At 38.5% G+C, this 25,787-nt stretch overlaps 1 protein-coding gene across 3 annotated transcripts; it reads right to left on the reverse strand.

The window, feature by feature from the left end:
- Positions 1–4,271: 4,271 nt before the first annotated feature.
- On the reverse strand, positions 4,272–24,296 carry LOC112431571 (nuclear GTPase SLIP-GC). Of its 3 annotated transcripts, none has more exons than XM_076883168.1 (21): positions 24,002–24,296; positions 18,002–18,552; positions 17,267–17,461; positions 15,199–15,223; positions 14,959–15,042; positions 13,874–13,961; positions 13,382–13,595; positions 13,064–13,285; positions 11,666–11,866; positions 11,416–11,588; positions 10,743–10,797; positions 10,567–10,654; positions 10,356–10,477; positions 8,410–8,586; positions 8,163–8,317; positions 7,927–8,044; positions 7,688–7,796; positions 6,281–6,411; positions 6,075–6,156; positions 5,918–5,987; positions 4,272–5,440 (listed from the first exon to the last, which is right to left on the reverse strand). In XM_076883168.1, the coding sequence occupies exons 2-21, from the start codon at positions 18,503–18,505 to the stop codon at positions 5,431–5,433; spliced, it is 2,823 nt and encodes a 940-aa protein (XP_076739283.1). In that variant the 5' UTR covers positions 18,506–18,552; positions 24,002–24,296; the 3' UTR covers positions 4,272–5,430. The 3 variants fall into 3 exon arrangements, with proteins under 3 accessions (XP_076739283.1, XP_076739285.1, XP_076739284.1); XM_076883170.1 differs by having other exon boundaries at positions 5,905–5,987; XM_076883169.1 differs by lacking the exon at positions 24,002–24,296 and having other exon boundaries at positions 18,002–18,607.
- Between the last annotated feature and the right edge of the window lie 1,491 nt (positions 24,297–25,787).

Here is a 25,787-nt window from a genome sequence, read left to right on the forward strand (position 1 = left end):
CTTACTGAATCATCAGAGCTGAACAGGTGATGGAGAAACAAGTTTACCTTTTAGGTGACATGAATGAGTTGAAGGGAAGTTGTGAACTGTTTCTGAGAGACAAATAACACCAGGATCCTCTGTAGCTGACAACTGGTAACTGTGCAGAGGCAGCTCTACCAAAGTTTTGCCATTGGGGACAGGTAATGCATTAACAGGGAAAAGGGAGCAAAAAGAAATACTTTTCTTTCTTATTCTCATTTAAAATGTCAAGCTTTTAATAAATAATTACCTGAACCTTACAACCAATGTTTTCATCAGTTGTAAAATGTATAGATATCCATTATTGTACATAGTCATTTTTTTCAGGGTCCCATTATAATTTCTTCAGAAGTAAGTACTGTATATGTTGTATATGTCCCACATTTTCTAGATTCTGTACCAGTACTGTGTGTAAAATGCCATCAAAAAGTCAATGAAGTGTTATTCTTCCTCACCTTCTGTCTCCTTTCACTTTTTAAAGGTTGCCATGTTAGAAAAAACATTTTGCCCTGCCATGCTGTTAATTGATGTGGTAAATAAATAGTTTATGAAAATATCACTAAATCTGTCAGTTATTATTTTTAATATTCAGTAATGATCATGTCTCACCTCTTAGTCTCCTCTGTCTTAATTTCAGGTTTCCACCATGTGTTGTAGATAGTTCAAGAGGTTAACGCGACCAAGCAGGCTTCGGGTTTCAGCGAAGTACTGTTTCGAATACCAGAATAGGGAGGATGGTGTAGGTTTAAGTTTATTAGACTGATACATATATACCAACAAGACAGTGTACATCACTGTGACAACGGTGTTTGTTTTCATTCAAAGGTTTTTATTATAGTGGTGGGCTGGTCTCTAATCAAAATGCCCAGGCTGATTTTTTGTCCCAGTCCAGCCCTGTATGCAGCTCATCTGCAGTCTGGAGTTACCTACATCTTCCTACTCGGAAGGCAGAATTTCCGAGTACCGAGTACAATCAAAAGTACCACGACTGCAGTTTCCGTGTTGGACGTAAAAAGCACACGTGATGCTGTGACGTAGGCTAGAATCATGGCAGAAGTCGACGACGGTCCAGGCCTGGGATTTCTCTCGTGGTAATATGCACATTATTTTTTCCTTTCTGTTGGTAGGTGGCACAGTGCAATTGTGGCTAGACAGTGCTAACATGTAAGCAAGCTAGAAGACTGGCATCCTTGCTGGGTATCCAGTTAGGGAAGCAACACATCAATACAAGAATTCTGAGTAAAACCAAAGTTACTTTCCCTAGTAACTAGTTACTTTGAAAGTACCGAGTAACTTGAAGTAACTGAGTTACTTTTGATAGAAGTAACTAGTAATGTAACTAAGTTATTAATTTAAAATAACTTACCCAACACTGGTTTTCAGTTCTTTGAGTCATATCAAAGTGTTTTAGTATTTGGTTAAAATGCCTTATGAAAAGGAAAAAAGATAAGATCACTGACATCTTCAGTATTCTGAATATTTTTTCATGAACTATAAACTACATTCACTCCTACAGGAGAAAGCCAAGTGCACCAAAGAGAGAGTGGCTCTTTCTGCTACCACACAGAGGTCTCTAGACAGGAAAAAGTAGTAAGACATAGAAATAGAAACACATGTTTTACATTAATGCTGCTGAGATCCAGTGATCAGTGGTGCATGTGGTACTTCTTTAGGGTTGGTGAATCTCCAGCACAGACTAGAAAGATGCAGCAGAAGCCAGATGCCCCGCTACCAACAGGTGTGGGACACGGCTGTGGGATTTTATTACTTTTTAATTCATTTTGTGTTTCCCTCTATGTAATTTCTGGATTATATTCCCCAGAAGTTATTTACATACATTTAGTATCCCTTTCCTGGAATCTTGAAGCCAAGCCAAGGACAAACAGTTTGTGCCCCCAGGACAACTTAACCGTCAGGGGCAAGTCTGTACTGGTCCAGATTGTAAAACAACTTTATAACACAACCATTTCCTGAAGTCATTTTCTAGATAATCATTCTTTCTCAGTGCATTGGACACCAAGATTTAAACGTTTTTTTCTATTAATTAATTAGAATTGTAAAATCATTTGTCACATATTAATAAAAGTAGCAGTCTTCAGACACACCCTGCTTTTGACGTATTTAAAGTCACCACAGTGTGACTTTTTTCTCTTAGGAGCTGGTACAGAAAGACCCCAGAGGAGAGGGTGAAGCGCACAGAGAACCTGAAGAAGCAACACTCGCTGGGCTAAAGCATGACACAACATGCCCCGACCTGTGACCTGCTAACCACATGATTGTCCTTCAGTTAGCTTTGGAAATTCACACGAATGTATTCACACACAAAAACACGATCACAGCGCTGTTGGTTTCTGTTGGTCACTGTTGCTACTCACCGAAATTATTAGTTTCAACAGCTGATTGTTATGATGAAGAAAAGAATAAGTAGCTGTAGTTAAATGTAAGCCACAAGAAGCTCAATTGAAAACACGTAAAAACATTTCTGTGCCTGAGTACTCTGCCTTTGTTGTCTGTCATGTTTTAGCATGCATATATTTAATATCAAGTGCTTATAGCTGTAAGTTGCACACAGACAGTCACATAATGTAGTTGTTCTGAAAATACAATATTTTAATGTATATGATTTATTCCTTCAAGGGCTTTAATTACCAGTTCGTGCATTGTTTTGTTCTTTATGCTAAGTGTACTATAAAATGTATAGTACTCCAAGTCTGAGTCGTATCAGGGTGTTTTAGTATTTGGTTTAAATGCCTAATGAAACGGAAAAAAGATAAATATCTGTGTTTACACTCTGGCATGCTGTTACATTAATGTAGCTTCACACGACCACAGATGCACAGCCGGCATTCAGTGTGGACTTTGTTTCAGAAATGACTGTAGAAAAATAAATTTACAAGACCAAGACATTTGGTCTTGTAAATGGACATTTTAATGAAATAGTATTTCTGAAATATTGTGTGAACTGATGCGTTCACTGCAGCACCACGCTGACTTCATATTTGTGCACTTGTAGCATTCAGCATTGATGTTTTTCTCCCACATTGCTGTGTGTGTCTTTTAAAGGATGATTTATTTCATTTAAAATGTCAGATTGTCTTTTTTCTTCAATGTCCAGAATAAAATCTGAAATTATTTAAATTTTCATTGAATTTAATTCACAATACAGTTAAATTATAACCTAGCTAAACTAACCTAACTATAACTTAGCCATAAGTTTTTGACATGAGCTTCTTTTCTGTTGTTTGCTTTACCGATGTTTCATGACCCAGTAAATACGTTCAGCATGGTTTCAAACAAGGATCCTACTTAGATATTAAATTCTCGCCTATGATAAGGTAATAAAGCCAAATATGAACAGCGGTTATGTTTATTTTTCAAAAATCTCTAAAAATAATTTACTGTATTTACACAAACTATGTAAAACATCATAAATAAAATATAATAAGGACAAAAATAAAATACTAATATACAGAAAAGGTCCTTAGTTTTAGATTGTAGAATAATTTTTGTGTAGTGTTTAAAACTACAGTAGTGTGAAAACGTATTTGTCACCTACCTGATTTTCTTTTTTTTTTTCTTGTATGTTTGTCACATTTTAATGTTTCAAATCCTCAAACGGGGGATTTAGGAAGGAACGCTGGTTTGAATGGGGAGTCGAGGAGGGCATTTACGTGAAAAGGCAAAGATCATCTCTGAATCGAGGAGGGGGAATAAGGGTACATCTTTTGCCATCTTACAATGCTGTGATTGTAGACATTCCCAAAGTCTGTGATTGGTACTCAAGGCAACTAATCAATGGTCATGACAATTTGCATATTAATGATCAAGAAACTGACCTCGCAGTCCATTGTTTATTCAGTGGGCTAGTTTCAGTCCTTGTGCAATGTGCTGTTTATAAGGTTGGAGAAACCTGCAGTCAGCTGAGACTGAAGAAGTCACTTGGATAAGGATGTTTCTCCCTCTGACGCTACGTCCAGATGAACAGAATCAACCTTTTGGGACCTTCATTTAGAAACTCCATTTTGTCTTTACTAGTATTATTTTTGTTTGATTTGTAAATTTGTTTGCTGTTCTGAAACACTGAAGTATGACAAACACAAAAATAGGAAATCAGGAAAGGAGTAAACACTTTTTCACACCACTGTATGTTTGTCACGCAATGCAATCAATTTTTTGGTGATTTTAGGGTAAAAAGATCTGGGTTAAAAACAAATTTCCTATCTAATGATTACAATAAATATTTGCTTGCACGTAAGATTTATTGAACAGTATACAATATCAAATGCATGCATTCTTTTAGAATCAGTACAGATGAAGCAAGAAAGCTAAATGATATACTAGCTGCATCACAGTGTGCTGCATTAATTAACATTTAAATGCTCTATGCAACAATCTCAGTTTGGTTCATCTTTTTCTTCAACAACTGTATGGTCACTTAAAATTATGAGATATAAATATCTTTGTATCACCAGTGTAATAAAGGAAGCACCTTAGTACCTTTTTGTAATGACATTACTAAGGTTACAGGAAACATGACAGTAAATGCTAAACGTGAATGAACTGTTACAGGAAGAAATAAAGTATGGTGGGTGGAAGAAACACGAGAGAATTACTGAAGACAAAAATCAAAACAGGAATTTAACAATATGCACAGAAGTAATTAAAATTTTAAACATTTAACGTAACAAAAAATAACAAAGAAACAACCTGAACCTAAACTCAAACTGTAATATATTCACCAATAATTCCAAACCCAGAAAAAGCTAAATGGCAGGGAGATGACAGAAGTAGCTGATGATTTCCTACAGCTTTACTTAGAGCCATTTCTCACTATTTGTCATGTACACATATTGTATAACTGCAACAAACAAGTATTTGTCATTAGAACTGTGATGTAAAATTGGTACCTTTTCAGTGCTGGATGAGGCTCAATGTTTAACTGATAAACACTTACATTAAAATAAACGTTCCCGTCCCAATGAACCAACAGTATACACGTCAACTTAAAACATTAAATTATGATATTTAAAACAAGCAAAAAAATCAAAATGCTTTTGGAAACCGTAATCTCAGACTCTTACAATTAAAACCATAAATCTCAGGTTTAAATGGAGAATGCATTACATGTCTTCACGCTCTGCTATAAGTGATTAAAAACTACAACAAATTTTTAAAAAGAAAGAAATCAAAACATGATTTAGACACTCGTGATTAACACCTTAATATTAGCAGTTTTAATTGATATCTATAATATTCAAGATGCTTTTTGTATAAAATTCATTAAAAAGTCAAAAGTACACATCAACACAACATTAAAAGAGAGCAAAACAAATATTACTGTGATAATATGTAAAGACCTCGTGTCTCTAATCAGTGTTTCCTCAGGGATGTCCTGTGGGTTATCAGGCCTCAGCTGTTTCTGTAGAGCAAATGAAAAATGGGTGCTGGATGGATCAGTTAAATTTAAATAAAAACCAGTGCTGTCACCGTTAATCTCGTTAACGTGAACTGATCCATGTTAACATGTCAAAACTGGCAAATCCCCGTTAACGAGTTAACGAAGATTAGTCCCTGTGAGGGGTTAGAAGTTCACGCTAACGCCGTCATCACGACTAACACGATTAATAATTAACTCATCTGGAGAACACTCTGACTCAAAATCCTCTGAATGTTTCTGTCAACGCATTTCAGGCAGTTTGTCCGAAGTTTGTCTATTCTGCACTACAGATGGGTTGAGTGCATTAAAAATGTTTATCGTGTTAACTTTGATGACGTGTATTAACATGATTAATGCTAACAGCACTAAAAACATTGTTCAAAATAATCAGAAAAATAGTTCATGATCACAGCCTTTTAAACAATTTGTGACATTTTAAGATTTACCCAGTGTGGTTACTTTTTTTCATCTTGATCGCCATTAAGTTCATCACAGTGTTTCTTCACCATCTCAAGATGTTCCAAAACATCTAAAAACAAAGTATTTGTTTTTATTAAATATTTATTGTTAGTGTTTGTATTGTGAGGATTCCTAACACTTTATATATTCTGTTTACCTGGCAGTAAGCAGGCCTCAGTCTTGAGTGAGTGTTCAATGGAATCCTCCATGGTTTCCTCCAGTGTCCTCAGGACAGTTTCCTAATTTATCATCAAAACATTTGTTACTTTTTAAATAGGCAACTATTGAATCCAAGAATAACTGGACAAGAGATAAATTATTGGTTTGATATGTTTCAAGACTGCTTGAAAAAAAACAAAAAACCTTCAAATCGTTCAACTGCTCCAACATGGCATTTTTTGCCTTTTCAAACATGTCCATCTTTGACTCCACATGTCTCTCAATAGTGTCCCTCATCCTCTTCAGGGTGCCTGGTCCTTCAAATGCTGCTGCTTCTACAAGGAGACAATCATTTTCATGCACAGTTGAATAGAAATACCGAATTTTTCTAACCATAAGACGCATCGGATCATAAGGCGCATTAAGCAAAACAAAACAGTAAGATAAGTCAAACTTTACTCAACTCATTCTTCTTGCTTCCTCCACTTTCGTATGTGAAATGTGAAAATGAAAATTACCTGAAGCGCCTCAATGCTATGCTTTATATTAACCAAAATGTCATATAACTGTATAGTATAGTATTAAGTGGACACGGCCCTGATAATAAAGGCATTAGACTACGTGTCCTTTAGTGGTAGAATGTTGGAGACTCTCGCCCACACTTGTCTGTAGAAGTAGATAACAGGGAATCATCTCTCAGTGGAAATGTACTAGAATACTGTGGTTTAGACTAGAGTGAGACAGACTGTAATAAAACTGTTAAGCGCACACTGCCATTTGGAGATTCACTGCAGTGTCATGTAGGACGCATCTCCCTTCTGGAAGTAATAAAAGTGTAAAATGGTCTAGTGAGCAGTGTGTTGTCTTCCATTAGATGTGGATGTGTTGGTTTATTTCATTGGATATTTTTGAGTTTATATTAGTTTAGCTGCTGCTGTAATATATTCAGTCTCATGGCAATTTATTTGTTACTACAGACTGCTGGCAACACTGAGCATCTGTTGGCGATAAAATGGCCGGCGGTGACAATCCAGCAAAGTGGAAGTGTCTTGTCCTCCTTCCTGTATCCTGACCGATACACCATCTTGTTAGCTGCTAAACCTAAAAGAACTAGCTCTCACCTAACACTTCTCAACATTCAGTAACCTTACAAAAGTCACTGCTGTTTAGTTTTCTCTTTTCATTTATGTCTGAAGTGATAGCAGAGCTGTACGTTTTAATTTTTTGAGAAATCTCTCAGTCAGAACATGGTATATCATATTTAGGTGGAAACTAGTGAGCTAACGTCCTGCTAGCTTCTAACCCAGTTAAATTTAATAAATTTTGTTTTCATGGATGTCTGGATGTTAAACGGATTACGACTGGGATTATTCTGACTATGGTAGCCGCAATGTTCCGACAATCCATCAAGGGGTGCGGCTTCCTTGCTTACCAAAGTCGTACTAAAACATTTTTTGACAGATTTTTGAATGCCGTGTACCACATGAAACGGTTGGAGGTCAGTAAGCACAACCAGAATTCATACATAAGGCGCACCGGATTTTCGAGAAACTAAAGGATTTTAAGTGTGCCTTATAATGCAAAAAATAAGGTAATTCACCTCTTTCTTACCTTCGTAGCATCCTTTCATGTTATTCTTGATTGTCTCTGTCAGACTGTTGTAGATCAATTTCTTTTGTGTGAGGATGATTTTGTTGAGCTTTGTCTTCATTTTGTTTTCCTTAGAAACATGAAATACAGATTAACATTATTTAAAACAGCATTAAGGTAAAATAACACAAGTTCAGTGTTTGAATGACTTTCTAATAATAGCTAAGCTAACAGGTTCATGGATAGGGAAGTTCTTTTACCTCGGTCTGGAGAAATGTCAGTTGCAGTTCGACATTTTTGTACTTTTCAATCAGTGAATCAGTGCTGAGTGAAAACGCATCAATGGCCCCATTGAAATTTCCACATCTTAGGTCGTTTCTGAATGGGGCAAAGATGTGGTTTATAATAGCAGTATTAGCAAGTTTATGATATAGTGCAATTTGGATACATGTATTGTTGTACATATTGATGCTGTTCAGAATTAGATTATTCTCACGGGAAGGTCTTTCTGAATTTTTCATCAATGCTTTCAGTCAAACAAGATGCTAATATCATGTTGAGGTCTTTTCGCTTCCCTTTTTTTGGTTTCTGGATGCCATCATTCCTAACTGCAAACTTTAGCGTCATGTGAAAAGCTCCGCCACTCGTTTTCTGAAACAAAACAGAATTTTTAAAAACTTTTTTTAAACACATGGTCACAAAGTATCCTTAGGTCTTGTTCCAGTTGTAATTAAAACACATACACTGGGGTATAAGAAGGACTTCAGTTTTCTTTCACACAAATTTTGGGATTTTTCAACTCCGTCACGTAGGTGTTGTTCAAAAGCTTTTGTAATGTCTTCAATTGCTTTTTTGACTCGATTAAGTTGGATGCTCAAGTTTCCCTCAAGGACTGCACACACCTCGTTTTTTTGTTCAACCTGAAAAACAAGAAAGATCATTATTTAAAGCAGCAAAACATCACATAATGGCTCTCTACTCGCTTTTGAGGCGGTCTTGACAAACCCAAGTTTACTCTAGACTCTAGTCCAATGATTTTTTTTTTTTTTTTGCCTTCTGCAGGCCAATCAGTCTCTATTCTCTGTGCTTTTATATGCTCTCTGTCATTCTGCCTTACAGACTTATCCATGCAACTCGCCTCCTCCCCATCTTCACCTCACTCTTCACTCAGAGCTAGGGCTGGGTATCGTCACTCATTTCTAGAATCGATTCGATTCCGATTCACAAGGTCCCGAATCGATTCGATCCACAATTCGATTCAATTCGATTTGATTCAATTTGAATCGGGAAATTTTGCCTCAGACATAATTCAGATCATGCATCAGTACATTTCTATATTTTTATATCTATAAAAAGAAATGTGACACTTGTGAGACATAATCAAAGGTGTGAGCGTCACAGCAGATGCCTTTGTGTCAAAGTAGTTGAGGATAAAACACAGAAAAACATGAAGGTGATTTTCCTGGCCCTAGATCTTATAAAAATATTCTGCAGTAGATCAAAAACGAAACAAAACCATTAATAACCATATGAACATTACGTGATGCTGCTGACATAAAGCAGAGATTTATTAGAGACACAGCTGAGCATTTTGCAATTTTGCATAATTTTAACAAGTTTAAATTTGTTCAGCATTCAACAGCAGAAATGAGGCTTTCTTTTCAGAAGTTAGGAAAAAACAGCAGCCGACAGCGCTGTAAACAACGGTAGATTTGTGCATAACAAGCAAGCGAATAATGCAAAAAAAAGATTTTTAGACGGGAAACTGATCTTGAAGTACAGAGAGAGAGAGAGAGAGAGAGAGAGCTGTGCATGTAGTGTGATTTTATCGAGGTGGCAGCATAACAATAAGAGGGAATTCATGACGATGTTTATATGAAGCGTAGTTTGCTGCTTCTTTTGCTGCTGGTTCGGTCAATATTGTTTGGAGAGAGATAAAAGCTGCAGCTTCAGAATCAGGACAAAAAGGGCATAAACACAAAGCGTGGACCCGCCGACGGATCAGAATCAGCGAGCTGTCGGCTTTCAGCCCCGACTGTGTCCGGGCCGTCGGGTGAGAAAGGCGACATCTCACTGATTCTGATCCGTCGGAGGCTCCGGGCTTTGTGTTTACGTCTTTGTGCAGAATTCGTGTTCCTGCTCTCATTTACTGTTTTAGCTGTTTGGTGGTTGTTGAAATTTTGTGAGGTTTAACCTGAGATTCTGGCATTTCGGGCAAAATAAATTTATATTAAAAAATCGATTCAGGATTTTAATGAATCGATATCACGTTATCCAAGCGAGAATCAATTTTAATCGATAAATCGATAATCAAAATCCACCCCTACTCAGAGCCCCATCCAAACTACCATCTTCACTACCCCAACAATCTAGACTCTCGGGGTCCTGTCCTAACTCCCATCATTTCTGTGCTCTCATTGGTTCACTGGAGTCTCATTGGTAAATAACTATTTAATCAAATTCTGTATCTCAATAAATAATATTCAGTTCTTCCAAATAATCTCTCCTCTTTCAATCACTAATAATAAATTACCACATATAGATTTATGATGTCCAGTATCCCACATTTTCAGTGAAGGTCAGCATGTCTTACAATATATGTTAGTAAACTTTAGTGAACATTTTATGAACATTTTTATTTTATGACCTTTAAGAAGATTATGAATGAGGCTTTATTGCCTGATCTTACCACTTCTCTGCTTTTGGCTCCTTGAATCAAAGACAGAATCCCATGAGCTCCAGACACATAGTTTGAGGTCTCTGAATGAGCGTCATTTAGATTTTTCAAAATTTCCTTGAGTTTCAGTATTTCTGTTATAAATTGAAAAAGAAATATAAATCTGAGCAATACATTTTCTGTTACACAAAAACATACCATCACCGGTAGTGACTTCACCTACCATTGACATCTGGATTTACATTCTCCCCTTTGAGGAACTCTTTGGAGCTCACTGTGAAGACTTGGAAACTATCCTCACTGAAGTGATTCTGAGAACATTTTTGTTAGTCAGTTTTTATTTTTGGACTGTTTAAGAAAATAATTGTTTTAGATTTTGCTGTCAGATTGTAAATTTACCGTAATCGTTTTCCGCTTTTTAAATTCCTTCATCACTGCTTTCTTGACTTTGTTTCTTTTAGAAAGGAAATAAAAATTGGATGTAAAAGTAATTTATTGTTAGTATTGTAATGGAAAATTTCAATTATTCTTATTTAAGGTTCAAGCATTTGTGTGCATACTTAGTTGTGGCACCGTAATGAAAACTTCCACTGAGCAGTCTAAAACTAGATGAACTTATTTCAGCCTCAGTAGTTGAAAAAATAACTCCTTTTGCAGGTGGTGATAATGCCAAGAGCACGAAACAGGATACGCATTGTTCAGTTAGGTTTCAGAGCGAGCTGCGTCACGTGCTGTATGATCACTTTCGGACTTCCTCACTTTTTTGGGGAATAAATAAAGGTGTGAGAGCTGCACGGCGCCTGACTGCGTGTGCTCTCTCTCATGCGCATGATAATAACGAATGTTCATTACAGCCGAATGTGTCTGTGGACTTTGTTAATTAAATTTCTACAACAGTATTTATCTAATTAAAAACTTATTAAAACACATATACATAGATTTTTTTTAAATGTATAACTTTTAATAATGACTTTTAAACAACAAAGCAACAAAAAAGTGAAGTGTATGGTCACCATGTGTATCTGTGCCAAACTTTCTTTGTAATTTGATTTTTTTTGTATATTTGACTTACATATCATCTGGTTTTTCATGATCTGACTTGGTGCAGATAAAATGAATTTGCTGACACTCGCCACCATTTCCCAGCAGGCTGCTGGCACCTTCCAGGATTTCCCAGGCTTCTCTTTCTGATGCTGCTCGAGTCATTTCAGTCACAATCCACACTGTAGAACAACTGGCAATAAACTGAAAAGGAAATGAATACATGTAAATTATAAATAAATAATGCTTTGAAGAAAGATAACATGACTTCTGTGAATTACCTCTTTCCACATTTGATCTCTGCTTCTGTTAAAGTCACCGTTTCCAGGAAGGTCCACGAGTGTGACATGATCAAGAAAATCATTGTCTGGCACTTTGACAGTCACACACTTCACAAGTGGCCAGTACCACCTCTTTACTTCTTCTGTCTCATTTGACTCACTTCTTGTATATCTCACAAATTCTTCAGACAACCCTTCAGCCTGCAAAAACAAACAAACAAGATAAATATAAGCCAATTGAATGTATGTGCCCATAACAAAGGTTTTAATGATTGCATGAAAAAGAAGATGGGAAATTAAAATAAGACATCCTATCTCAAAAATCTGAAATGAAAACCAGGAAAATAAATCCAAAGTAATTAGATTTTTTTATTTAAAAAAGAAAGAAAGAAAGAAAGAAAGAAAGAAAATAAACCTTTTTTATATTTTACTGTGGATCACAGTAAGTGGCCTGGTTCTTATATAGTGATTTCTTCTACTGCATGTAAACATTTGAAGCACTTTATAAAACTTGCCTCATTACCCCAAGCACTTTTTCTGGGTATGTTATTTCTAGCTAACATTTACACACATTCATTCTCTGATGGATGCATCGAAGATCAGCTTTACAAATGTGAAACTCTTCAACACCTCCACAAAGAAAACTGCAAGCTCCATGGTAACAGGATAATCAGACAGCAACAGGATAGTAAACCATAAAATTTTAACCACCACAATTTCACTTGTTTTTTGTTTCTTGTTTGATGGATGTCAAACATTTTGGAAATGAGGCACATCGACATATCGCCGACATATATCTGCTCAGCAATAAACTACAGCAACATCTGCTTCACCAATGCTTTGTCTCTGTCTGCACTCTCCATTAGGGTGGCATTACATAGCGTGGACATCTTCCTGCTGCAAAGGTGCAGCATCAGGGTAGCTTAACGCTGCTTGGGTAACTATTGACTGCTCATTATGTGATGTTCATAAGCCACACACTGTTATGTATCTCACCCAAACTGTGGTCTAATACAGTGGTCCCCAACCCCCGGGCCTCGGACCGGTACCGGGCCGCGAGAGTTGAGGCTCAGGTGTGAAATGTATGGTTTTCAGGGTTTTATCGGTTTTCAGCGTTATTTTGTTATCGTTTTTATCGTTAACTCGGTTTTCCTGGGTCTTTTCACGTGTGTTATGAATAAATCTTCTTTTTTTCAGTACCGGTATTAGTTTTATTTTGTTGTATTTATCCACAACACCTTAAAGGCCGGTCCATGAAAATATTGTCGGGCATAAACCGGTCCGTGGCGCAAAAAAGGTTGGGGACCCCTGGTCTAATATATGCTTTAAACTGCAAGTATTCCTTTGTTCTAGAAGAAGAACCAGATTTTATTTTGGTCTGTATTACTGCACACTTACTGAGTCACTTTCCAAAATTTTTATCTTGGGCTTTAGAAACTCTGGAATATCTCTGAAATATTTGTTGTCCATGAGGCTGTGAGTTGATTTTTCTTTCCACTCTTCTCCATACAGCGCTGATAACTTTCCATCAGGGTCAAGACAATCATCATTACCACCATCATCATCATCATCATCTTCTTCAAGAGCCAGTTTTAGGGACTGCACCTCATTTTCCCAATCCTAAAAAAGATTATATCTTAATTTTAGTAAAGCAGTTTTTGTATCTACATTGTAACACATTACTTCAAAAATCACCATATTCATATTTCATTCTACCTCTTTTGTAATGAACTCGATGTGTGCCTCATACTTTGATCCATTTGTAGCCTCCACCTTTATCATTACTGAGGTACATGCACTGACACTTCCAGAAGGCAACAGGCCCTCCTTATTTATGATGGCATTGATTAAAGAACTCTTTCCAGTCCCGGTTCTACCAAAGACACCAACCAGGTGTCTCTTTTCTGTCTCCAAATCTTTGATTTTATCCCTGTTGAACGAGTTTAAATATGGATTAACTGACCCATTCTCAGAAATATCAAACTGAAAATGCAGTAAAATCAGAAAAAAATTGTTTTTTAAAATGTGTTGAAAAAATTCAACTTACTACTGGAACAAACTACACAGCTCCATGCTGAGCTCTGACCGAGTTTAAATCTTTAGTATGTTTATTATACCAAATACCAGCAAAATGTTACAGACTGTCCCAACTTCCTGGGAAATGGTTGGAAGAACATCCAACAAAAATAGAAAATCTTTATTACTCACTTTAGGAAAGCGCTGAGCTTGTCACGGCCATGTAGTCTTTCACTGACACGTCTCATTATGTCTTTGACATCAGACAGTATTTTTGTTTCTGTCAGAGAAACAGAAAAAAACCCTAATAAGTAGGAACCTGGAACCAGTGTAATGCAAATATGGTCCACTGATATGCAAATGTAACCCATGGTTATTTTATTGCCAATTGTATTCTATTTTTATTCTAATTTTAAGTGTTACTGTTTTGTTAAGTTTTCCCATTTTCCCATGAATGCACCATAGCGCTGTGCGTGGTGACTTTCTTTCCCTGCATCCGCCTGCATGGAGCTAGATGCGCAAAGCTGTGTGGAGATTCAGTCCTGCAACGTGTTGCGCTACAGAATTAATGTTTTCTTTGAAGAATATCCTGGCTGTTTTTTTTAAGTAGTAGAAATCTGCTGCAAGGACCGAGCGGTGCCATCTAAGGACTGGATGCCACTAGAGGTGCCTAGAAAGGACGTTCTTAATCTGAAGGCCACCTGTTTCCTTGGAGAGTGGTAGGATACAACGATTTGTAATTTTTTTTTAAGGATTAACGTTTTTTAATGAGCTACTTTTTTCCTTTTTGGGTCAGATCTGATTCCACTTAACACAAAACCTGATGCACCAAAAAGCAAAACAGTGACTAAAGACAATTCAAATAACTTGAACACTTACCACATACTGAACACAAAGTGCACTGAACTGAAATGGACAGCATGCCTGACACATTTATGGACACTTGAAGTGATATGTTGTACATTGTTGAAGATAAAGGTTTGTTCATGTCTATGTTTTGGACCATTTAAATGTTGAATACACTCAAATCACTTTTTTCCTTAAGTTGTTGTCAGTGTCTCATTCTGAGTGGAAGGTTTTTCCCTCTTTAAGTTGAGTTACCACTGCCAGTCTCCTTACGATCCTAACTGAACCCAACAAGAGGAGATTCTGAAATATTGTTTTTTCCTTGACCTTGGATGACAGATTACTGTGGATTTGACTGATTTTGACTACTCAGTTAAAAATGGTGACACAAAGCAGGAATAAGTGTGAGGATTTCATATATGTGTGTGTACCTGACTGTGATCCTGCTGCAGAGTTGTCTTGTCGTTTAGGAGATGGTTGCCATTCACCGAACTCAAGTTCTGACTTTCTTTTTCCTTTTTGGATTTACACAAAATAATACAATTTAAAAAGAAAATCTGAATATTGAAACTTCTGATTATGGTGTATTTTAGATGTTGCAAAAATAATACTGTGAAAATAAATAAATAAATTAGATGTATTAAAATGAGAGTGAGATACATTTTTCTCACCTTTTTCACTTATGGATGGCAAATCCTGTGGAAGCATATAAATATTCAACTTTCACATTTGAAGTTAAATTATTATAAATTGTACATGTATGCATAATTGAATTTATAGAAGAAATCATTGCTCCTGTACAGAAACAATTTGTTCTTTAACAAACTGTCAAAAACATTCACATGCACTTTTTAAAATGTACACACTTATATGTACATATATTCTCAACTAGCACAGTGATTAAAAAAAAAAGGAAAACTTTTGCATTCTTGCCTCTCAGTAAACATGATCCCATGAGTCAATGTTTCTGCCTAATTCAGCACCAGTGACACAGACCTAGAGACCAGTTGGTGACCACCCCATCCCTGGCAACCACCAGCTGTTAGGGTAAAATGTGTATTCCAACATCAGGCAACTACATCAATTGTTTAGTGGTTGGTGGAGGTTGTAAGAACTTTAAGTCGCAGGGTGGTCAGGCTTGTGTGACTGGGGCTTTGCTTTGACTCAGGTCACCTTAGTGTATATTTATGAAGAATGAAGGCATGCTGCTTCATTATCTGATTTCCAATAACCCTTACCTGATCCAAATCAGCTGTTGCTATCACTATGTAGCAGGGTGTGGTTTTTGCAGGGTGACACGATAGGACTTTCATGAATTTCCCCCATGCACATTAGTGGTGTGAGATACTGCTGGATTTGGTATTCCTTTTATACTAAGTAAATAAAGGCCCAGTATCAACGATTCTGATACAGATACTAATGCTTTTTAATAATTATGGTGGATGGTGGATCAAACTGCTAAATCAGAATGAATTTTCATGACCTGTAAGTGTTTGGGGGATTTTCATGTCTTTGGATTATTAATTAAACCCAAGGACAGAAAACATATAATGAGAAGTCTGTATCACATCTACTTGTAGTTTAAATATAGTAACTGCACAGTATCCCTTTTACAGTTAACACAAAGGGGTTATGATATATTCGGGATATTTGTTTCAATCACAATAAATGTTATTATGACACTTGAAAGCAGCGGCACTTAGATAGAGGTTGCCCTTAGGTTGCCTCTTTGATGATTCTAGGAGTAACAAAGAAACAGAAACCAGTATCCCAAAAAGTTAATTCTGTTCATCTGGACTGTTTTCAGTGGGAGAAACGTTTCATCGCTCATCCAAGTGACTTCTTCAGTCTCAGCTAACTGCAGGTTTCCCCAACCTTATAAACATTTGCACTTTATATAGTTGGGAAAACTTGGGATTTACTTACCTGGATGATTGAGTATGTATCAAGACAGAAACTAATATCAGTCTCATTATGCTCCTATTTATCAATATCAAAACAAACTTTGGCATCTATGTTTTGGTTTGATCCGCCCACCACCAGGGCCATGCAGAGCTGTTTAAAGGGGCGGGTGCTCAAAGTTAAAAACAGGCACATAGAGCCAGGCTGAACAACAACACACATTCTTTAAGAATCTAATACGGAATCGCATCATACTATATCACTGTTTTACCTGATGGGGTACAATGTTGCTGTTGAGGAGTTTCTGCTGATCCTGCTCCTGATAGTGCAGGAGGAACGGGCTGTGTTGACTAAAGAGTACGCTGTACACCTACTTACTGGCTTTTGTTGCATCAGTCTCCTACAGCTCTGCACCGCTCAGACGGCAAAAAATGCGCGTGCTCTTTGCGAGTTCATTCCTGGTTCGTAACCAGCGCGCTCTGCCATCAAGGGCAATCATTGGTTAATGGTAGTCATGTGACTGATGGAAACCACATCCTTTTACTTAGCAAAACTATGATTAATAGTTAAATATTATTGTTGAGGGGAACAGACAGGACTCCACACGCACACAAAAATAAACAAAAAATAGTAATAAAAATAAAAAATAAATAAAAATTATACTCAAGAAAAGGGCACTTGGGGCACCCATCAGGAAAGGGGCAGGTGCTCAAGCCCCCCCCCTCGCACGTGCCTGCCCACCACTAATACACACATCTAACCTTCACCAACTCCTCCAACAATGAGTAGTCTGCGTGCAACCCCAATTCCCTGTCGTACAATCCCTTGGCACCTTACCAGAACGCTGTACATCCCTCCTCGACCAAAGTTGGGTGTAGACATCCCGGTAACACTGTACACCTGCTGCACCTCCATGGCGTCCTCCTGGCATTCCTGTTGAAAATGTCCCAGGTCCCCACACTGCTCACGCACCTGTCCCTGTGTCTGTGCAGCCACCAATGAGCCAGGTACAGCGCCTGTCGCTGCCAGGACCTGGGGATAGAAAGCAAAGAGGAAATGGTTGTTGGAGCGTAGCCAGTGGTCCTCGATGGTCAGTGTCGCTGGCACAGGCACGGAAAGTTTGCTCCTTGGGGCCAGTAGGGTACCAAAAAGTGATCATCTGCCAAAAAGGGGTTTCCAGCATTTGTCAAAAAGTTTACTGCAGGAATTTAAGCTGTTATAAATTACTTGTTGACTTAAAATCTGTCAAAAATATTGCTCATGATGAATATCAAGTAACTTCAAATCAGGGTAAAACGTAATTGACAATAACAATGTTTTTTTCAAGAGAGAGCTAGCCAAGAGGGCATCAGAAATAACAAATATAACATCACAGTTCTATAATCAAAAAGAACTGGATTGATGACAATATGGGTACAAATACGCATAAAGTCATAAAGATACTTGGAAGACAGATCATTTCTTTATTTTATATACAACCCCTTCATAAACCCTGTTGACTAAAGTGTATTTACTAACATAAGTAAAGATATTAGACAAAACATCAAAAATCACTCTTTTGCAGATGCTCACCTCCCCTGGCTGCGATCTTCTGGGGTTTTCCGTCCGCGCCGCCAGGTGTTCTTCAGCCAGCCTCACTGCCGCCTGCAGATTGGGTGGCTTGCAACACTTGACCCAGTCCGCCATTTCCCTTGGGAGCCCCTCCACAAACTGCTCCAGAACGACAGCCTCCAGCAGCTGCGCCTCCCCACTGCCAGGATGCAGCCACCTCCCCGCGTCATACCGCAGCTGCTGGGCAAAAGCCGAAGGCCCTTCTTGTGGTCCCATGCGGCAACCACGGAAGCGGCGACGATGGTCTTCTGGAGAGAGTTCCAGGTGGAGCGGATTCGCAGCGGCCCCAGACTGAGGCAAAAGGTTTAGTATTATCTGCGTCTGCCGCTGGTGCAGTACTGCCTGCTGCTGCTGCAGTACTGCCTGCTGCTGCTGTAGTACTGCCTGCTGCTGCTGCAAGTCCGCCATGTCGGCCAACATTTGAGCCAGTGCGCGAACTTGCTGTAGATTCTGTGGGTTTGACATGTCGTAGCGGCAAGCTGGGCACCACTGTATCACTCTGTTACTGATCTCTGTTATGACACACACAAGGAGACAGTTCTGCGTCACGTTTCACTAATAGTTTTTATTTAGTTCACAACTCGAAGCCACTCGTTTCACACCGTGGCAAGCATCAGCTCTTTCTCTCAGCCTCCCCTGCCGCTGTCACCTGAACTCGCTCTACCCCTCACCTGATGCTAAACCACAACCTGCCACAAAATGATATGTTGAAATTTAATGTAATTAAACTTCCTGACGGACAGGAAGCAGCATGTGAGGCTGGGAAAGAATGTCTCGGACTCCCGGACCATCAGCACCGGCTCCCCTCAGGGCTGTGTTCTTTCTCCTCTGCTCTTCTCCCTGTACACCAACTGCTGCACCTCCACCCACCAGTCTGTCAAGCTAATCAAGTTTGCAGATGACACCACCGTTATTGGACTCATCTCGGACGGGGATGAATCTGCCTACAGGAGGGAGGTTGAACGTCTGGTGTCCTGGTGCAGCCACAACAACCTGGTGCTGAATGCCCAGAAGACAGTGGAGATTATTGTGGACTTCAGGAGGCACACAGCTCCACTCCCCCCCATCATCCTGTCTGACACCCCCATCACCTCTGTGGACTCATTCCGCTTCCTGGGTACCACCATCACCCAGGACCTGAAGTGGGAGCCCACCATCACTTCCGTCATCAAGAAAGCCCAGCAGAGGATGTACTTCCTGAGGCAGCTGAAGAAATTCAACCTGCCAACACGGACGATGATGCAATTCTACACTGCAATCATCGAGTCCATCCTCACCTCCTCCATCACCGTGTGGTACGCTGGAGCCACTATCAGGGACAAACAGAGACTGCAGCGTGTTGTGCGCTCTGCTGAGAAGGTGATTGGCTGCAGACTCCCATCTCTGCAGGACCTGTACACCTCCAGGACACTGGGGCGTGCAGCTCGGATCTCAGCTGACCCTTCTCACCCTGGACACAGTCTGTTTGACCTGCTCCCCTCAGGCAGGAGGCTCCGGTCCATTCGCACCAGAACCTCTCGCCATAAGAACAGTTTCTTCCCCTCTGCTGTCGGACACATGAACAATAACCGTATGACTGTTCCCACCACTAACACATGACCCTACGCTGTGTTCACTGCATCATTCCATGTTTAGCACTGATCACCACCTGCACTCATGTATATATCATGTATATATCTATCTATTTAGCATTTTTAATTCTTATTCTTATTTTATATTTTTATGACAGTATGTTTGCACTGAAGCACCGCAGCAATTTCCTTATGTTGTAAACCTGCTCAACATTTGGCAATAAACCCTTTCTGATTCTGATTCTGATTCTGAATTAGCGCACCATAAAAGTTCTAAAACAAACTCACCTGTATGTATTAACGTAAGTGACACTTTTCAGATGAAAGATAAGAAATAACAAATTAATTTCACTCTGGGTCCAGCCAGGCATGGACTGGGACAAAAAATCCGCCCGGGCATTTTGACTAGAGACCGGCCCACCAGGTTATATAGGAAAAACCATAAAGCCTTTGAATGAAAACAAACACTGTTGTCACAGTGATGTACACTGTCTTGTTGGTATATATGTATCAATCTAATAAACTTAAACCTACACCATCCTCCCTATTCTGGTATTCGAAACAGTACTTAATGGAAATATTAAACAACCTAACTAATAGGGTTGACAAATCCTACCCCCCCCCCAAAAAAACAAAAATAGGGAACCACCCCCGACCCTCTGCCTCGTGATGCTTAATTGACATAATCGTCTTTAATTTAATGCACATGTAAAAACAAATGGACAGAAATCAATTATTAACACATTACAATAATGAAATAATAATTTCTTCAACATAATTGTAGACTGCACAGATGATACCTTCGGAAAGGAAAAACTACCATAGCTTAGAGTATATATTAGACTTAATATTTACTAGATACAATAATGGATTTTTATACATTTTACATCAAATGAAAACTTTGTTTGTAAGATTCAGATAATTATTTATTAAAAACCAGACATTTTAAATGAGAATTTCCCGGTTAATGCCCTACCTGGCCCCCCGGCAAAACTTAGCTAGATCCGCCCCTGCACAGTTACTAGCTGTCAACTACAAAGCATCCTGGTGTTATTTGTCTCTCAGAAACAGTTCATAACTTCCCTTCAACTCATTCATGTCACCTAAAATGTAAACCTGTTTCTCCATCACCTGTTCAGCTCTGATGATTCAGTAAGGACATTTCCTGGTTTCATCTTCATGTTTCCCTCTGACCACATATCCAAACTGATATCATGACCAGCAGCTTTTACAGCTGTGTTTGCAGCAAACATCAGCTGATACTAGAAAGTAATATTGAATCAATTCTAACAACAGCTGACCAAGCTTAAACGTGCTGCTATTGTTTAGCTCGACATCCGCTGGTTTCCTCTTTCTGGCGCAAAGTGGGTGTCAGGCGTTGTGAGGCGAGGAAGAAGGAACCCAAGCGCAGGACTCGCAGGTAGGTGCAGATTTATTATGAGGAGTGGATGAACAGAACAAAGGGAGAAAATGGCTGGCTGGCTGGACAACTGACTGGACAACTGACTGGAAGGGTGAATGGCTGGCTGGCTGGCTGGCTGGCTGGCTGGCTGGCTGAACGCAGACGGAAACGACAACAGAACATCACATGAACATCATCAATGACCCGACACTGAATGGGTAGAACAGAGGGCTTAAATACACAGACTGGTGATAATGATGATAATGAGAGACCGGTGAGTACACAGCTGAACATAATGAACTAATGATAATGGGAAGAGGACCGAACATAATACACACAGACCAAGGCTAACACAATAAAACAGGAAGTGGAACAGGCAGTAGATAAACAGTGAACGTGAACTGAAAATACTGGGTCACCGACCCAGGAACCCTGACAGTGGGCAAGCGAGAGAGACGGGACAGAAAAGACGATCAGCTGATCATTGATCAGTTTCATGACTGAAGTGCCAAACAGGAGAGGGAGAGAGAGAAGGAGAGAAGAAGAGGCAGCTGTGCAGCATAAAGACGCAGAATAACTCCAGCTTTCTGTCTTTTTTTTATTCTAGCTGAAGTACGGGACAAATCGTGTTCCTTTTCACCTCAGTACCATTTTCTTATATTTGTCTGCAATAAGACTGCATTCGGAGCCATTGCCCAAGCAAGGGGGAGGGTGCATCCAACCTCCTCGGCTGTAATTGGTCCAGCCCAGAGTTTATCATGACACTTTGGCCAATCCATGAACTTTCATTGTTTATACCGTTACAGAACAAAACAAAACAAACAAACAAAAAAACATCTGCCCATCAAAAAACGAAAAATCACCGCCTACTGGGCAAATGCCCGGTATGCCCAATGGCCAGTCCAGCTATGGTCAGAAACAAAGTAAAACCTGATCTGCCGATCAGGGAATGAGAAAAGCAGGAAGGGCTGACGAGAGTGGCTGGATGTTTGTCAAATGTAGAAACTGTCTTGGTTCATTGTTGTCTGTATGTCAAAGTTCAAATGAGTTAAAGGGGTCAAGTAAAGAAAGAAAAACAAAAAAAACTTTGCAAAAATGAATAATAATAAATTAAATAAAAATAACAAAGAAGAAAAAGTTACATCACTTACAACAGCAACAATGAGTTTGGTGACAAACAGAGGTGCTGTTTCAACTTATTCAGATTATTCTCATGTACTATTTCATCAGAAACACACATTGTTGACAAAGCAGAACAAGAGGATCTGACTATCCTTCTTCTGACAATAAGAGAAGTAAATTAAAAAAAAATGCAGGGAGGCACACACTGGAACAGGGTGAAAAGAAAAATCTAGCTAAAAGCAAAAGACCAAAAACAAAACTGAGACTCGGTTTTGCAAAAAGGTGTAGTTGACTGTTTGGCAAAAGGCAAGTGAAAGTGGATCTCTGCATATAACACAACGCTAAACCTAGACAGAGTAAAGTGGGTGTGCAGGGAAAAGCAGAACTCAGAAAACAAAAAAGGGGCTGGGGGAGATGAAGAAGTGGTGTTGATGCATGACTATCCTTCTTCCAGAGCTGTTTAGATAGATAGGCATAGTCAAAAGATGCTTATATTTAACTCTGTGACGATTAAACACATAAAATATGTAATAAAATAGCCTTGTCCAGATAACAGAAAAATAACTGCTATGGAAAGTCACACGTAAAGCAAGGTCAGGAAGCCTGCGGGAGGCAAAAAGTGTCATGTTCTTAATGAAAGAGTACGACAATAAGACTCACTTTCAGTTTCTGATAAAAAGGAAATGAAACTGAACTAAAGATTAAATCCTGCCATCTTTCCATTTACAGGTTTTCATACACAAATCTCTCTAATGCAAAACTTCCCAAAACCTAAATGCATTCACCAAATTATTTCTGGTTTTCTTTATTACCAGTGTTGGGGAGTAACGGAATACATGTACCGGCGTTACGTCTTTTAAATGTTATACCTCTGAAAACAGTCGTTTATTGCAATGAAAGTCAACATAAATATTTCACATTCTGTACTTCTCAATGTCACAGAGTGGAAGGAAAAGATAAATAATAAACCAAAATAATAAAGTGCTAACTATATATATATATATATATATATATATATATATATATATATATATATATATATATATATATATATATATATATCTGAGCACGTTCCCTCACAAAATGGCAGCAACACCTCAACTGAACATAATGTCACTGGAAACAGAATAAAAAATATTTCTGACAAAATACTTAAAGACTTTTGCACTTTAAGAACGGAAGGAGAGGAGAGTACTTTTTCTCAGACTTAAGCTGAGTTTGATAGAAAAGTTCTAACGGTCTTAAGTTCTCCGTTCTAAGACCTCCACCCATTTTGTGGATGAAAAAGTTATTTTAGCCACAGAACATCTGATATGATTTTCTTGGGTGTGCGGACCAATCAGTTTCAGTTTATACTGTTTATTCTTGTGCTCTGTGTACAGCTGGGTTTGCTAGTTCACAGACTTTATAGAGCGCATTAGATCATGACAAGAAGGAATGCAATGTACATTTTATCTCTTACACCCTAAACCTCCCCACCCCCAACTTCCTGGCACAACCCACGGCTCTGGAGAATGTACAAAATGTTTACATTGGACTGCAGAACAATGTTGCAGCACTTTTAGTAAAAGATTTTATGTTTCACAGTTAACATATCACAGCAGTATCAATATCTGTACCCATCAGGGACACATTTCAATACTTCACCTTCAAATCTCTTCAGCCACTTACTTAGGCCCAATTTTTTTGCACAAAATTATCCATATGCAAGAAACTAAAACTAAAAGATAAACTGTAATATTTAATTTTAAAAGTACTGCTTGAAAATGAGGCCTTTGTAATCAACTGCTCCTTAAATGCAGTGACTCTGATTCTATATTCAGATAAACTTTTATTCAATTCAGATTAAAAGTTTAAACTACTTACCTTTGGTTTAAAGTAATGCAGAAAAGACAGTTGACAATAAGAGAAGTAAATAAAAAAAATGCAGGGAGGCACACACTGGAACAGGGTGAAAAGAAAAATCTAGCAAAAAGTAAAAGTCCAAAAATAAACTGGGACTCGGTTTTGCAAAAGGTGTAGTTGACTGTTTGGCAAAAGGCAAGTGAAAGTGGATCTCTACATATAACACAACGCTAAACCTAGACAGAGTAAAGTGGGTGTGCAGGGAAAAGCAGAGCTGAGAAAACAAAAAAGGGGGTGGGGGAGATGAAGAAGTGGTGTTGATGCATGACTATCCTTCTTCCAGAGCTGTTTAGATAGATAGGCATAGTCAAAAGATGCTTATATTTAACTCTGTGAAGATTAAACACATAAAATATGTAACAGGAAAACAGGAAACAGGAAACAGGAACAGGAAACAGCTCAGGGTGTATGTATACATCTCACTTACACCCTGAGCTGTTTCCTGTTGTTTTCATTATGAGGCCCATGATCATGAGTTTCACATCCTGAGCACATCCTGTACCAAATTTACCATATGCAGTTACAAGCAGAAAACTTCTTTTAATACCCTATGATTTGCACATTTATTAACTTCTGGATTACTATGTATGTATTATATTACTATGTACTATATAGCTATATCTATCTATCTATCTATCTATATATATATATATATATATATATATATATATATATATAAAAACACCCAGCACACCCCTGCGGGCGGTTTATCCTTTAAGCTCAGGTCCTCTACCAGAGGCCTGGGAGCTTGAGGGTCCTGCGCAGTATCTTAGCTGTTCCCAGGACTGCGCTCTTCTGGACATATATATATATATATATATATATATATATATATATACATATACATATATATATATATATATATATATATATATATATATATATATCAAATTCTGAATATATAGAATGATCTTCTGAATGTATGGAATGAAACTTGATGTCAAGGAGGCGCTTGCGCCATCTAGTGTTTTCCTTGTTTGTAACTGCGAGGAATGGCACTATGAGCCAGTCCGCACGGAGTCTTGTGGCTCAAATTCTAAGTAATGAGGATCTAATTAACAACCTGGCAAATGCATGTTCTGGACAACCTAATATTTGTACTAGCATGCCGCACTGTACTACTTATTAAGAAATTTATTCACTTTTTCATCGTGGAACATAGCTGGACTGGCCATCGGGCATAACGGGCATTGCATGCCGGGAAATCGTGGCGAAACAAACCAAGTACCGCATCAAATGCAAGCATTTGCAGCACCGCAAAACGTTCATTCTCCGGTTCGAATACCTTCTTGTTTTTTCTTTGCCGCACAAAAAAGGAATGTACAAAACAAAAGGAGAACAATGCCGGTCCGTACAAAGACAGACTCGACGAAAAGACAAAGAAAAGATACGAGGAAAAATCAAAGGAGTGAAAGAGTCAGACCCTTACGAGCACACCGAGTGGACAAAATACGTTAGCGTGCTGCCCAACTTTCACCACGCTCATATTTATAATTATACGGTTCTTGGAGTGAGTGCATACACTCATGAAGTTTAGTAACTTAAGGTCACTGCAACAAGCCCAGGTATAGTTTACCGACGGATGGGTACAGGACCTTGAAATGCACCGTGTAGAACGAAAGACCATCGTACGAACAAAGGTAAGTTTACCAGTCTCACAAATCGTCGTCATAAATACACATTCGTTAACCGTTTATTAATATAACCTTTGAGCTCAACGGTAATTAATTAGTAGTGGAAATAATCT

This window comes from Maylandia zebra, linkage group LG4, assembly GCF_041146795.1.
Source record: "Maylandia zebra isolate NMK-2024a linkage group LG4, Mzebra_GT3a, whole genome shotgun sequence".
Classification (NCBI taxonomy): Eukaryota; Metazoa; Chordata; class Actinopteri; order Cichliformes; family Cichlidae; genus Maylandia; species Maylandia zebra.